This window comes from Dinoponera quadriceps, unplaced genomic scaffold (assembly GCF_001313825.1).
Source record: "Dinoponera quadriceps isolate SergipeBrazil2010 unplaced genomic scaffold, ASM131382v1 scaffold628, whole genome shotgun sequence".
Lineage (NCBI taxonomy): Eukaryota > Metazoa > Arthropoda > Insecta > Hymenoptera > Formicidae > Dinoponera > Dinoponera quadriceps.
The window spans coordinates 818,043-834,329 of record NW_014554836.1 but is presented as its reverse complement, the minus strand read 5'-3'; the positions used below and the strand labels follow the sequence as shown (position 1 = coordinate 834,329).

The window sequence follows — 16,287 nt, the reverse complement described above, 5'->3', positions numbered from 1 at the left end:
AACGAGTGGATTAATAACAGCCGCTAGAATACTGTCTGCATCGTATTCTCGCGTCCTCTTCCTTTCCCTCGCTTGACGAAGGATGAATAACGAAGAATACAAACGATATCCGCGTTGTCAGCTATGTAATATCGCGAGATTGCCCCTTTCCTTTGCGACAAAAGTGTCGGAGCAACAAAGACTGTGCTGTTTAACCGCCTACCGTATCCACGCCTTGCTGATCAATAGCGCGCATCGCGAGACACGGCGTGTACCGCGAGGAAGGCCGCCGCCCACGTACTTAAAAATCTGCAACGTGCATTACGTCAACAACTGCCTTTTGTCGGCGCGCGGAAGTACGAAAGTTCCGTTTCACTTTCGCGATACGTCGCGGTATCGATGTAATGCTGCTCAAGAGCGAACGCGGGAGCGGCTAATGGCCATCATACCTGAACAGGTAAGAGTTTCCCCGGCGGAACGTAAATTCTCCTTTGTCCCGCGGTCGTCATTACAACGCGACTCGGTATCGCAAAGTTGCCGTAGTCCGCGGTATCGATTACGCGATTTATTTTGCAAGCGGTAATGCAGCGTGCTCCGTGCAAGACCATTTTCCGTCTCGCTCACGTCGACGGACGAGCGAGCGAGCGAGTCGAAGTTTCGCCGAGAGCCTCTTTCGAGAATATTGGAACTGCAAAGCCGCTTAACCGGACAATCTGTCGTAAATATCCAGCAAACGCTCGGCTTACCGGTATAAATATATAATGCGGATTCGCGTGCGCGCACACCCGGCAGCAACAGCGCGCACCGACAACGGCGGTGTCGGACAACGGTGTTTTCGGAAAAGTATATCATCGCGCCCGCCCGATCCTCTCTCTCTCTCTCTCTCTCTTCGGCCAAGGAAAAGCATGGGAAACATATTGGTAGCGTGCGCACTTGTATCGCCGGGCAAAACGTATAAACAGCCCGGGCAAGATGTACGACGCTCAAAAGCCGCGGCGAAAATGCGGGGATCGTCACGCTCCGGCGAATATACCCGTACACGCGCGTGTGTTCCTTTTTATCGGGGTGGTATTTCGCGCCACATTTACGGAGCTTAGGCCATTTGTCACTTGTAAATTTATCAAGAGACGTCGACGTGTGATAACGGTCGATAGATCAAGCAGACGAGCGAGAACGTTCATGCCGTGGATATTTTGGAGATTTCAATTCTCGCGGGGCGGAATCGGCGCGCGGTGGGATACGCGTCTCCGTGTTCAATTCTGGGCGGACTTTCTGTACGGCAAAAAATTGTGTCCAAAAACAAATATGTAATGTTAAATTGACACATTTACCTTGTCAATTCACATATGTTGACAGGATTAACTTGCATTAATTTAACATTATGTTTGTGTATTTTTAACACACATTCGCGTACCTTTTAACACATTTCCCGTGTTAAAATAACACAAAATTGTGTGTTAAATTTTCAACGTACTTGTGTGATAATTTAACATATTACATTTACGTTATCACAATATTTTGTGTTGAGTCGATGTTCAACATGTGTAAGTATTAAAATAAAACTTTATACTTCAGTGTTGGCCAACATATTATGGATATTAATTTTGCGTACATTTTTAACACAATATTTGTGTTACTTTTCAACATACCCTGTGTTAAATTAACACAAACATTTGTGCGAGCCATTTGGGACATGTGAAATGTGTGAAATTTAGCACAAAATTCCTTACTGCCGCGGGAATCAAATCACTCTAGTCGATTGAAATATTCACTCGTATGAAATCAGAATCCACTTTGAGCTTGAGGGAATCATTCACTCATGCGATTTCGAGAGTGGCACTGTCGCTTCGACTGTGAAAATACCGCCGCTTCTCGCTTATTGTGAGTGAGACTCCACTCGAAGAAATTTAGAGAGGACGACGACGAGAGAGATTTTCGCGGAAAGCGGCGGTTCGCGGGAGGAAAAGCGAAGCGCGGCGGATTAAGCCGCGATCCCTTCGGTGGAAGGAGTGCTAATGCGCCATGACGGATGAACCGACAATGAATTCAACTTAAATCGTTCATTACGCAGGCGGGCGCAACGCGCTGTCGCGTGATTGCTCTACCATTGCCGCGAATATATTGCGGTCGAATTTACAAGCGCGCTGCTCGTGTCGCTCGTTGCGGTGGCGAACGAGCGTGTAACACGTCCCGTTGTTGTTCATAATACCAGTGTATACGATTCCCGGTGATTCATTCACTACAAACCGCAGCGGAGCATCTCCCGAACGTTAATCGAGTCCGCTCCCGCCGGTATCGAGAGACAGGGAGAGGATGGGAGACGGGGCAGATCTAATTAGGGATCTAATTCGAAAGCACTTTACCAAAATTAAGAGTATCCTCGAAGGATGTCGCGGACGCGCGCTACCGTCGCGCTGACTATCGATTTCAGGCTCGGCCGGCGCCGAGCGCTGGATGATTAAAACTTTTTCAACATCGGCGAAGAAATATTGACTCAATCGCTGGAAGGAGGTTCCGCGCATGAGAACTTCCTAGCGCGGACAGCCATCTCGGCGGCAATCTCGGCCGCATCACCGTGAACGTTTGCACGGCGTCGCGGGGATCTCTCCCGTCGAGTGTCCACAGAGAGAAGTTTCGAAAATCGAAGCTCCAAGATGGGGAATAAAATCGTTGCGATCCTCGTTTCCAGAAATTAATTGCATTCCGCGTATCGCCGTATCGAGACTGCGCTCGGCAGCAAAGTTCAATTTCGGCTTTAAATTCTCAATTATCAAATAATCGAAAAATCTTCAGTAGTGATTTAGTAGTATTTCCAAAACAAAATGGCCAATAATTTTGAAATTTGTATATAATGTCTGTATATTAATCTTTGATACCGTATAGTAGTTTCTCATTAAAATTTTATTTTCAGTTTGGAAGATATTAAAAATAGAACGCTAACCTCAAGGAGTACGTATAAAAAGTGTCAACTTTAATTACAAATATCTCAGCTGTCAAATGGTCAATCCTAATTCTAATTGCATGAGCAATGAGTTGGATAATATTTCAATGTACACACAGTGCAAGTTTCATCAAAATCTTATCAAACTGATTTCACTTTACAACCTCTTTTAAAGTGAAACAGCTTTTGATCCAGATCCTGGGTTATTATCAAACTTTTGGTGTCACTTTTAAATGCAATGTAGATCAATTTGTAATTTTTTCATTATTGGGGTTGGCCCCACCGAGCCAACATTTCGGTTCGCAACCGAATGAAATGTCAAAATCACGACGCGAAGTAGCTTCTTACCCTAGACGACGTACGTACGAAGGGATGATGGATCTCGGGGACAATCGACACGCCGCTCACGTACACGAAGAGAGAGGATGACTTCATGCCACGCATCGTCTCTATGAAAGAGGACGTCCCACGCCTCATCCTGCTCGGGACTGCGCGCTCTCATTAATTGCTCCATTCTTCGTTCACGGTCGCGGCGGGCGTGAATTTCGAAACGTTGTCTAGCGGCAATTTATCGAGGACGCCGGCCTCTTTCGCGGCGGCATACCCAGTTAAGGACTTCGGGAAAGCCGAGATGCGGCACAAGCTCTTATTCCATTTTCTCTACGGGCGCTTAAGCGTACTTAGCGGCGCGCGGCCGCGGCAACTTAATTTTTTCCGTCTTTGCGGGTACTTAAAAAATCTTACATAATGGAAGCTCTTAGGCGTCCTTAAGACCGGTAATGAGAGAGGCCGCACCTACTCGAAGTCGCAGGGAGATTCATTCAAAGTCCGCCGCGGCGTAATTAAATTTTGAAGAACGTCGCCGACGCTCTGTAACGCAAGCGACCGCCGTCGCAGCGCCGCCGTAAATGTAAACGTCTCAACGTCGTGTGTAAACGTATATTAGAAAGCCCGTTACCCACGTCGCCGGAAACTTGAGCGAACAAACCCCGGCCATTGGACGGCCGAGTAAGTTCTTAATGAAGCTTAGGCTCATTCTGCCGCCGCCGTACCGCCGACTTCTTAGTGCATTTACGCCGCAACGAGCGGGACTCTGATGTAACAGCGGCTCCCGCTATCCTGCTCACCGGTGACCCAAAAATGTGTATATGGAATTGTTAATGGGGGAGCCGCTATTACCCGACGAGGAACTTTCCTGCCGGCAACTTTACCGATGCCGCATACGGATAACAATAACGCAATATTGCTCCGAGTGGCGCAAAATCGCCGGCCGGAAGTTGCCGGGCCGGTAATGAGCAAAAAGCCGTGGGCGTGAAGTTAATCCGAGTTTAATTAATTCTAACGCGCGGCCCGGCGAAGTAAGGCGATCACCCCCGAAATTTTTCCATCGAATTTTTCTCGAAAGTTGCCCACTCTCATGCATACACACATCCACACATCAACCAAAAACTCGTCTTTTTGTACGCTATATCATATTAAAAATGAAACTTTATCAATAATCAAAAAATTATTCGCACGATTTTATCCAACGATTCTCGGTTTCCTTTTGTTTCGTTTTTTTTTTTCTTAGCGGAAACACCTGACCAAATTTCAAAACGCCCCTCTTGTTCTTCCATTCGCTATGAATGAAATGAAATGAAAGATGTCCAACTGTCGATGGAGGTCGTCGGCGATAAACCAAATCGGTACCGTCGAACTCGCGCGCACGTGAGAGAGATGCGTCACCTCAAATATAAATTATTCCGCTGCGGATCAATTCGCATCCCCGCTGCACTGGAGACAGGTGATCTCTCAGTGACATGCTTTATACGACGGCCGGAATAATCGATGGTGATTATTATAGACGTCAACTGAGAAACTTGAGGGGGGGTAAAAGCGGTGACACCAGCACAGGGAGCGGGAAATCCAGTCTTATGAATTACGGTGAAAAATACATACAAACCAGTATGTAAAATGACAAAGATAGTCTTCGTCGTTTTGATTCTACATTTGCAATATTGGTCCTGTGTGTCGTCGATAGACGGAAAAAAAAAAAAGAAAAAGAATCTCCAAAGCCGTGTGTCCGAACGCTGCGACATATTCCTCATTCCGCGATCGGATTCATGCGCATTACGTTCGACAGCATTTTTAACGGGAGATTCGTCAAGACTCGCGCTTGTCCGCGGGAAATTAAATGCTAACAGCATTTCGAATGATAAAATCCCGCGGCTAACCGAGCGTCGAGCGAGCGAGCGCGCATGCCGGCATAATTAGTCGGTATCGGCCGTAGTAGTAGTCGGGGGGTTGAAATACATGAGACCGTTCGATTCTCGCCGTCTCCATTTTCCGCCGGACGAGTTATGTCGTCGTTAACCGTGTTTGTCGTTGCCCTGCCGGCTGTTTGTATTGCGCGACGCTGCGCCGCTACATCCATTAGTAACTTTATACTTAAATGCAACGAGAGAGGCCGCTACGCAGCTGCTATCGGGAGGGAGAGAGAAAGAGAGAGGGAGAGAGAGATAGTTCATCCCTTATTTGCACGAGTCCTTATGTCGTCTCCGTTACTCGCGGTCTCGACCGCCCTTTCTTTTCCTTTTCTTTTTTTCACCTGCCTTCTTTTAGCGCGACTAAACTCGCGCGAACTTCAATTAACGTGACGACTTCGCCGGGCGGCTCTTCTTGCGCATCGTGGAAATCTTAAATTTATATAGAATATTTAAATTTATACGGAAGAAGATTTCCACGGTCGCCGTTGTTGACTTCTTAATGTCGCACGTTGTGTAACGCGCGCGATTAGTCTCCGACTTGCATGAAATGTATTGACGCGCAGAAATCAAAAGTGAAAATAATTCGTTCGGTCAATTGGATGGTCCACAGATTATTGTCGGAAAGTTATGCAGAATGGACAAAAAGTAGCCACATCATGTATTCTGACATATAAAAATATCAGAATAAAAAATTAAAATATCTCGAAAAGCATTCATCTTTCGATGATATTTAGTACTTTTATACTTTTTTATACAGAATGCATAGAGAGATCAATTCGTGTTAAAAAAAAAGGTTATGTGATTCCGTTTAAACAAAAATGAAGTTGACTTTAAAATGATCTTGAACTATTTACTACACAAAAAGGCCCCTCTCCAAATCCTACAACTTTTCTTCGGAATATTTCTTTCCATTTTGTTTTACTTCTTACGTGTTTAAAAATAAGTGACATACCGTACGCGAATTACGCAGCCAGCGATACTAAGCACCGCATATAAATTCTCATAAATATATATTAATTCAAGGCCCCTTCGATTTCGATCAAGTTATTACCGCGGCGAACAGTAAAAGAAGAAAAAAAGAAACGCTGCGCAATAAAAAATATCCCACCTTGCCAAGCGCTGCAACGCGCAATCATATTACGCGCCGTGGAAGTAATAAAACGTGCCGGCGATAAAACATGGCGCTTTAGAAACGGCGTGGGAGGATCATTGCGCGTCGCGGAAAAAATATGACCGGTGAGTCCGGGAATGAGGCGTCCCGATACGCCGCGATGTCGATATTCTCAACAACGACCAACAAGCCCGAGTCGGAATTTCGGTTCTGCATTAACCCTGCAAATTCCGACAAATTTGTAGGACCAACGGGCAGCCTTGAGATAATAACATTATATAGGAGCGGTTCTCCACTGGCCGCAGTACCGTATAAAACAGTTTTCGCGTGTCTTTCTTGAAATCGCCCAAACCTGACCTGAGTTATCCGACAGTTTCGGCGACGATGAGAGTAGACAAAGGGACAAAGGGGCAGAGAGAGAGAGAGAGAGAGAGATCCGTGGATACGGGAAGATTAATAATCTCCATTGCAAGAGTGCTTTCAGCGAATGGGATATCAAGTCATAATAAAGAGCTTAGTCATGCGTATTTTACATTTAGAGAAGCCGGGCGTGCAAGCACGAGGAAGAAGCCGAAGAGGGTACACAAAAGAGCTAAATTATTTAACAAGATTTCAAGCCACGGTCGGAAGTTCCCCAGAAGTTCCCGTATGTTTTGTTGCCCCATGCGACTGAGCGTCCCGGGCTGCCTATTGCACGCTTAACAAGAGCAAGCGTGTATACATTTTTGCCTAGCTCGGCGGAGAGTTTAATAGTGATGTCTCTCTGGCTCCTGACTTGTGCGCGAGAAACGTTGCCGTTTTAAAGCATACGGCGACGCGCATTGTCGTCTTTGCGCGTCGCGTTTGCCTCGGCGCTGCGTAAACATTTGGAAAACTCGATTCGGCAGGGGAGAAACTCCCAAGAAATGTCTCGCGGGAAAATCCCGGACGAAGTGCGCTGATTAAAGTCGTTTCGCACGCTCGCGTCCTCCCCTTCTCCGCGCGCGCGCGAGTTTGCATTAAAAATAATTATAATATTCCGTGAAAAGCGCGAATCGTGGGAATGTGATGATGGGCAACGACAGGCCGGCGAAAGGTCGCGCTCTTCTCGCTCGCGGCGAGTTTCAGCTGCAATTTAACCGTTTTAATTTCCCCGCGCGCAATTCCCTCGTAACGCGATAAACGCGACAAGGGGAGAAATTACGAGTTGCGCACGGATTTACAATTAATTTCCTCGTTATCTGATTAAGACGGCGCGAGGGAGGGAGGGGGGACTATTAGCCCTCCGAAGACGGACAATTAAACCTCGGTTACTAAATCAGTTTTTGCCCGGCGAGTCCGACGGACGTGGTGCGTCGTGCAAAAACGTCTGGTAACGCGAGAACGGCTTACGAAGCGCGAAATTACAGCCGGGCGCGCGTTTTCTTCCTCCGTCCATTCCTTCCGCGGTGCGCATCCTCTTTAATTTTCCTTCCGAGCTGCTTTACACGCCGCGGCGTGAAATCCGCGGTAACTTCGACCAATTTAGCGTCGGCTCGCGTGTGTGAGATCCGTCGTCGTGCGAAAAGGCGGCCTGTTACAAGCGCCGGCAGCGCTGCTTATTATCGCGCCGTTTTTATTGAATCTCGTTTAAATTATTAAATGCGCCAAGTTCAAGCGAGCTATGTAATTAACCACACTACCTCGCAACCGCTCCGTGAAATCGCGACAACGCCGCTCGTGAGTTTGCAACCTGCCGCGGCCGACAAACATCGCACGCGTCATTCGCCTCGCCGTCGCTAAAAGCGTGAAGTATATTTTCAACGTCACCGATCGATTCATCTCGTAGCAGTAGACTTCATCGGCAGTCCGGCTTCCTCGAAACTTCGTCGACATGGGCGCTCGCGGAAACTCAGACTTGCGCGCGGCACCGTGCATCATTTACGAAAACGGTATAAAATGAAAACGTCGTGTGCCCTTCACCTCGTCCCCCCTCGCCCCAACTGCTGCTAACTTCTTACCGAAGTCGAAGTCTGAAATCGGGGCCCGTGGGACGGAGGAGCGCCTCGCGAAGAAAGTAGCAACGTTTACACGCGATCATAAATGTCGCGGAACAGGTGAGAGCGGGAGGTAGTCGGCGGGAGCGCTCCCTTCGAGTTTCCAGGGCGAAAGGGTCAAGCGGAAAGTGCCGTTTTATTGGCCGGGGTTTTATTAAACAATTTGCGGTTAATATCGGCGAACAAGTTTTACGCCGCTGCTCTCCTCGAGTTAAGTAAATTAGCCGCCCCGACGTGATACTTGGGGTTTTAGTGGGGGACCTTAAAATAGTTACAGCCGATACGCGTTTCTTGTTTCGCGAGAAATTCCTACGGTGAGATACACGTCGAGCGTATTTTTCGGCCGGAGCGCGTGCGTCGATTTTTCGCGAAAAGTACGACGCGCTCGATTTTAAGCGATCGATAATTAAGACGACGAGAATACGGTCGTCTTTGTAATCCGTCTGGCTATCGTTTCGCACGGATTTCTGCCGTCGTCGCGCAGATATTAATTCCGGCGGCCGTAATTAAAAGTTTCACGGGGAAATCACTCGCGAGTATTGAGTGCGCAAGTTCAATGGGGAGAATACGAGACGAGAACGCTCGGCAGCCTCCGAGAGCAGAGAGAGAGAGAGAGAGAGAGAGAATGAGCGAGGGAGGAAAGTCTAGTTTTAATATTAACTGCACACACAGCCGTCGCGAGAGCTTTCCGCGCCCACTTCAGGTCTCCCTCTCTTTCTCTTCTTTTATCCGTCAATATTTATCATTGTCTCTAGTTCCTCCGCCGCGCCACCGCTCTTATTCTCGTTATTCGTGCGGAGCCTTCTCGTATTTGCGATTAATTATATCTTCTGAAAAGCTTAGGGAAGCCGCGATCTCTTATGAAAACCTCATGAAAACCCGCATGCCGTACACGTGGAACTATTAACGGATGGAACAGTGGAACGTTTGTCAGGGTGATACGAGGACACGCGCGAATTCGCACCCGACGAGTAAAAAAGCTCCTCGCTTCTCCTCGCGATCCTGTGCTTCTGCTAAACGGATTGGCAGCTTTGGTCGCCAGTTTCGGCGCCCGAACTGAAGTAGAAAGGCAACGACGAAAAAAAACATTGGACTGCAAAGCGCTCGGAAATTTATTCGCACCCACGCGCGCTGGGCACCAGCGCGTAACGAGGAAGCGGGCAAATATACGAGCGACGCGGGGAAAAGTAGACGCGACAAGCGCCTCCCGTAAAATCCGCGCGTCTCACGCGCGAAGAAAGGAATCCAATGAAGTCGGCGCCGAACTTATTACACGCTCGACGTTGTAATCTATACGAATCCCCATCGGCTCATCCTCTTTATCGACGGCCGTCGCGACGGAAGCTGCATCTACTGCAGCGGAGGCGACAGCAACAACGTGATTTTCAGCCACCTCGGCCACGACGACGTGGGGAATAAAAAAGAGAAGGCGAGATTCGCCGACGACGACGACGGGGTGTCCCCGATACATCCCCTCCTTAATCCTCATAAGATGTACGTGTGCCACATAGTAATTTACTTTATGAAGCTTTTCCAACGCCTGTCGAGGTCATCACTTTCTCCCTTTATATCGACCGGCGCGGCGGAGGCGGCGGTGACCTCCCGGGACGGGCTCATAACCCGTAATAACCGGGAGACGACGCCGACGAGCAGCGTCGACAATGATAAACGTCTTTACTTGCTACGATGGCGAAAAGACCGGCACGAGGCGCCGCGCCAAAGGAACGGTGGAAGAAAACGCAAAGATATTGCTACACCCCAGAGCCGCCCGCAATCATCAACCGTCGGTGGGCGAGGACTAGAAAAACAGAGAGGAAGAAGAGAGAGAGAGAGAGAGTGGAAGTGAGAGAGTAGAGTTTATTATCCCATGGGATACAAATATCTCCTTAGCTATACAAAGTGAGAGAGAGAGAGAGAGAGAGAGGGAGACTAAAAGAAGGGGGAGAGAGATGTAGGAGAGAATGAGAGAAAGAGAGAGGGAGAGAGAGAGAGAGGAGGAGAGATGCGGGAAAACACGTCGACGATATGGAGTAAATTATGAGAGTCGAACGGCATCGATTGCCAGCCAGGCACCCTCCTCGCTTTCCCACCCTTTCCAAAGTCAATTACGCGCGACACCCGTCGAAAATGGGGATGCGCCGTGATGCGTCCTGTGAGCGGCGATGTAAAACGAGCGACGATTTCCCAACGCGGGCGATGAGACCGCCTTTCCAGCGCGCAGAGATCACGTCGCGTATTTCTGCGGGACCGCACGCAGGAGAGACAGAAAAATTAGCGGAGCACGAGCAAATTTCTAAACGGGTCGCAGACCCGCACCTTTTTTTATCCCAACTAACAGCGCGGCGGGGCAGAGATGCGCGGTTAAATGACGCAAAAAGACGGGACCGCGGAAAAAGGCTGGAAAACGTCGGGGTAAGTACTTACAGCGGTAACTGGAAGGGAAAAAAGGATAGAAGAACATGGAAAAAGGAGGAGCATTCGCGCAACCCTTCTATTCGCGAATGATACGGCCTCCCGCCCTCAAAGATAAAAGGAAAAAGAGAAGAGAGATGTTACCACGGTGAGCCGTTGTTCGATGTGTTAATGCGAACGAAAACAATTTATTCTGACTGGGGTTACCGCTCCATGAGAGACGTTTCCCATTTTCGCGTATAAGTTCATTTCACTCGCAGAGGATCCGAACTTCAAACGCGTGCATCCTCTCTCTCTCTCTCTCTCTTTCTCTCTATTTCTCCTTCCTCCTCTCTGTACACGCATAGACACAGAGATGAGCCATAATTACGCCACGCAGTCCTGGATCTTTCAGCTCACGCGTCTTCGTGACCCGTGAATGCGGGTCATACGCGCCTATTTAATTGGACTGTTTAACAATTCAACGGCATACGGCGCATAATAAACGAACCGAGTACACCTTGATCAAACAAACGTTAGCGAAGCTGTCGCGATCACGCCCAGTTGGCCCGACGTTGTCGCTCGATCATTAACCGGCACATGAACGCATTTACATCAAGATTGCATTTCGCTAATTAATTATACGTTACAGTTACATAGCCGCGAGTCAATCATCGAGTCATGCTTGCATTCGCTCTCACCGATCCGCTCTCACCGAGCGGAATTAAAAAGCGCCGTTTACAGTTTACCCGATGAAAAACGCGACGTAACGCTGATACTCGTAATATTATATCTCCTCCCACTTCACCCGCTCGCTCGCTCTTTTTTCTCCCTTTCTCTTTTTACCGCGCACAAAAAAAAATGTAAATCGCGAATGAAACTGGATAAATCCATATTCATACGAGCGTACGTACGTTCGCGCGAGTACAACTCCGCGATTAAACGGAAATAAACTAAAGTTTCTTCGGATGGAAAAAAGGGACGTCTACTCTGCGGCATTAACACTCTTTTAAGCTCTCCTTTAAGCGCGTCCCGTCCTGTAATCGACAATAACGATAGATTCCTCCCCAACGAAGGATAATAGGTGCCTCGCGAAAAATCTCGCGTTTTATCCAAGTCGCTCTCTCCCCTTCTCTCTTCCTCTCTCGCGCAGGGAAGCGATATAATCATTGTTTTTCAAACGGCGCCGCTCGCACCGCCGTCGACGGTAACGCCCGCTCGGCAAAAGCGCAAAAATCGAACTCGCGACGTTCGTCTTCTGGTATCGAACGAAGTGCGCGAACTCATAAATAACCTTAATTTACACTCGATGAAAAAGCCGGTAAAAAGTCTCACTTTTGCGGCGGGTCAAAAGTGCATTAGCAAGATTATACATATATCGCGCGCCGCAGGAAGGCACTTTTTGCCCACGGAGCGCCGGCGGAGACCTCGGCGAATACGCCAGAGGACGTATTCGATAAATGACACGCTGTAAAAAAAGTTTATCGCACATCGTCTCTCTCGCGTCGTCCAATACTGTCATAAATAATTACTGGAGGGATACCTAGAACGGCGCGGTGAGATTAGCGGACACCGAGGCACCTCGTCGAGAGAGCGAGAGAGAGAGAAAAAAGAGAGAAATAGGAAGGGGAGGAGTATCGCTATCCAATGACGATGATCGATATCGCGGGGATCATTGGAACGGCGGATCTCTATAAAACGAAACGACCTTGTAATCGTCGCAAGAATATTCGCACCGGACTTACGTCGAACGCGCATAAAATTACAGCTCGATTTCCCGTGTACATACATACTATACGCGCGAGACTCGATATGTAAATCTTTAAGAGAGGTCTTGTTTTTTTTTTGTTTTTTAAAGAAATCCTCACGCGAGCGTTTAATTTTGCATTATCGAGTCCATAAAGCGAAGCTGCGAACGCGCGGGCGTTTTTCTCGAATTCGATGGAAAGGAGGATTCGGGTGCAAAAAATGCAGTTCCTTTCGACACCCAATGCAATCCATATTCCGATAACATTTGAGCGAGTACTTTTTTCTCTCGCTTTCACATTACGTCGCCGTTATATCTGTCATTTTGCATGCTCATAGAGATCCGTACACGTTTCGAATGCGTTTCGAATTCCGATCGGAAGTATCGCGCGCGATGCTTGCGCCTCGCGAACGCTGAAGCAATTTTCAAACAGCAGTTACGTTATTATCGACACGTGACTTTTTTCCCCTCCCGAGCGATTCGGAGTCATCGGTCTGACCCTGAATTATTCCCCGGAAAACTGCAACTCACGCAGCACGATGTTGTCCGAGACTGACGGAGTACAACATGCAGCGTATGTTGTTGCCACTTCGCGATATCGGCTCGCTCGCGTTACATACGACGGAAACGCGGAAATCGCGCGGATTTCTTGAAGGATCGGCGACGACGACCGCAGGTGTCTCGGCCTGACCCCGCGCCGCGGCGAATACCACTGGGAACGCATCCATCTCGGCGGTTGACGTTAAAGTGTGTTTGATCATCCGTTCGGCGCACGCCACGACAATATTTTTAAAACAAGTATTCCGCGTTGTGTTGTGTCGGAACCAACGTTGTTACGGCACCGCCGGAAGTCCGTATGAATATTCAAGCGACGGTACGCGACGAGTTTCACGTCGCACGCTCGTAGACGTAGCGCGGAATCAGCACGACGCGCGATCTTCGGGAGGTTCTGTCTTCTTTCGCTCGTGTTTCCCGGGTTATCGGCCGGATGAGAAGGCGCGAGGCAGGTTAAAGCGCGCGGAGGATTCCCGAAGAGGAGATATGTCGGACGATTTGAACTCGACGTCGTCGCCGCCGTCGGCGTCCGAGCAGACACCGGTGGATGGCAGGAACGAGGACCTCGCCAAGTGGGAAATCGCACTGCTGACCAGCATATTTCTCATCACCCTCATCGGCAACACCCTGGTCCTGCTCGCGCTCTACGCCAGGAAACGTCGTCAGCGGCGCAAGTTCAGCAGGATGTACTTCTTCATCCTGCACTTATGCATCGCCGATCTGTTGACGGGCCTGTTTGACGTCCTGCCGCAGCTCGCCTGGGACATTACGTTCAGGTAAACTGCACCGTCACGACTGACCTCATGCTTCTTTAATGAGCCTCCGTTGTGACTGATGCCGCTGTGAACTTCTGCCCGAACGGCGACGATACGGCGGAATGTGCCCAGTGGAAAATACGACGTTTTTTGTCACGCCGCAATTATAAATATTCTGACTGATAAGTGAGTTACTCCACTATTATGTATAATGTTTCCACGACGAGATAAGAAATGCTAATTGGCCGTACTTATAACCCGCCGGTGCTATTGCTGGAAATTCTCGTCACAGTTAACCGATATTCCGTCCGACGACCGACAGTCAGGTTATATTTGAGCCGTCGCTGATATAATTCTTGTCGAATAACGCGCGGGCGACAACGAACGTGACAGAGCGACGTCAGATTTCAGGGCGGAGCGGTGCTCTGCAAGCTGATCAAGTTCGGTCAGCCGTTCGGCATCTACCTCAGCTCCTACATCCTGACGGTGGCCGCGGTGGACAGGTATTACGCCATTTGCCACCCCTTCAGTTACTGCAGCGTCACGTCCAGGAGATCGAAAATGATGGTGTACGTCGTCTGGCTGCTCGCCGTTGTGCTTTGCGTGCCGCAGGTCCGTTGAGAATTTCATTCTCGTTTCTCTTTCTTTCCCCTCACGAAAACAGGGGGAGGGAGATGAGCGTCTTATTCATGCCCCCTGCTTTGCTCTCTCGTGAGCAGCCCGGATCAATTTATTTGGGGTATTAATTTTTATCCCGTGTGGAACGATGCGCCGATAGCGTCGGCGCCGCTAATTTATGAGCGATACCAATTGTATGGACTCGTCGCTTATAAATGCGCTAACGGAGAAGAATTCGCGGATTTCTCGATATTTTGACCGACCACGTATCTACCGCGTCTCCGTCAAGCGTCCGAGTTGAAATTTTGGATCTACATTAAGTCTACTTAGTTCTATATGAAATCTTCAAGTGGAAAAGACAGAGATAACTTCTCACATGTAGTATCAAAGGAGCACAATAAAGACCTTTAAAGACTTAATGTAGAAATTAGCCTTAATATAGAAATCAAATTTCGACTCAGGCTGTCTTTAAGAATGCGATCGCGATCAAAGAGGTCTTGAACGGTTACAGGTCTTCATATTCTCGTATCAGGAAATTTCGCCGAACGTTTGGGACTGTTGGGCCACGTTTAACGTGAAGTACGGCGAGAGGTCTTACGTCACCTGGTAATACATCCCGTGTCGAGCAACGCTACATTGACGGAAAAGTATTTAAAAATTTATTTGCGACATAGAAGGTATATTTTTACAGAAATAAATCTTATTTCCGTGAAATAAGCCCTATATCTCACGAATAAGTTTTGAAGTACTTTTTCTCAGTATATTGAATTTTCGAGCGTGACAATCTACAGAACGCCGATTATAATCGCAGGTACAGCGTGACGCAGTTCCTACTGCCTTTCATCGTGCTCGTGTACACGTACACGAGGATATGCATCACGATATGGACGAGCAATAAGATGTCGGGAGTGGTCGATCTTAGAAAGGGCAACAAGGCCAGTTTCTCGCAACGGAATCGCGACCCTTTCATCTCAAAAGCGCTGATCAACACCGTGAAACAGACGATCATCGTGGTCATTCTGTACATCGTCACCAGCACCCCTTTCATCGGATGCCAGCTCTGGGCGACATGGGATCCCGGAGCCGCGACCTCGCCGTTTCACACCGGTAAATATTTCACAAGAACGTCGGCTGATGTCACGCCTGGGAAACGATCGAGGAAACGAATCGGAGAAATTATATCAGCGATTATAACAATAATCATAATGATAACTTCGTTGAAATATGAATATAACATATGTTGACGACAGAAGGTCGCTAAGTAGAGCTAAAATGTCGATTCTGGGCATTTCTTATTTTACTTTTCGATCCGATTCGGAATCTCGAATCGCTCGTTAATTCTCGCCGCGTTTGCAGTTCTGCTTTACTCGATGCAATTTTCAGAAGCTGCCTTCACCATTCTATGTCTGTTAAATAGTCTCACGAGTTGTATTAATCCTTGGATTTACTTCGCGTTCAACAGAGAGTTGCGCTCTGCGTTGACGAACTTGTTCTTCAAAAGGAAGGATTACTCGCCGGCCTACGGTAATCGTAATTTCTTGTCTTAACAATCGATCTCATCGGACTGCGGAGAATATATAGTTAGAATACTTTGCGTTTTGCCGTTTTCTTTCAGACGCGGTCGCGCAACAGAACGCGTCGGACGCAGCTTCCACCACGTCGTCGTTTATCTCCAGAATCTCGCGACTCGCGAGTTCAAAGATATTTGGATGAAAACGCACGAAATAAAGTTTGCATTTTGAGGAGGACTGTTTTGAATATAAAGAATACACTGTGAATAGTTGATGCGCGACACACGCGCACAGAGACACACGTATACTACGTGCGGCGGCAGATGTGTAAACGCGTTCGATACGACATCGCGCAGAGACGTGCGATTACTTTGTACGAGAATTTTTCAATGAAACTTGTTGAAGTACCATCCCGTTT

At 48.2% G+C, this 16,287-nt stretch overlaps 1 protein-coding gene across 2 annotated transcripts; it reads left to right on the top strand.

Annotated features, from left to right (window-relative positions):
* Positions 1-13,014: 13,014 nt before the first annotated feature.
* Positions 13,015-16,273, top strand: LOC106742245 (vasopressin V1a receptor-like). Of its 2 annotated transcripts, none has more exons than XM_014614995.1 (6): positions 13,015-13,761; positions 14,145-14,352; positions 14,870-14,964; positions 15,170-15,465; positions 15,745-15,882; positions 15,974-16,273. In XM_014614995.1, exons 1-6 carry the CDS (start codon positions 13,472-13,474, stop codon positions 16,069-16,071), a joined length of 1,125 nt encoding a protein of 374 aa, XP_014470481.1. In that variant the 5' UTR covers positions 13,015-13,471; the 3' UTR covers positions 16,072-16,273. The 2 variants fall into 2 exon arrangements, with proteins under 2 accessions (XP_014470481.1, XP_014470480.1); XM_014614994.1 differs by having other exon boundaries at positions 15,742-15,882.
* Positions 16,274-16,287: the final 14 nt, after the last annotated feature.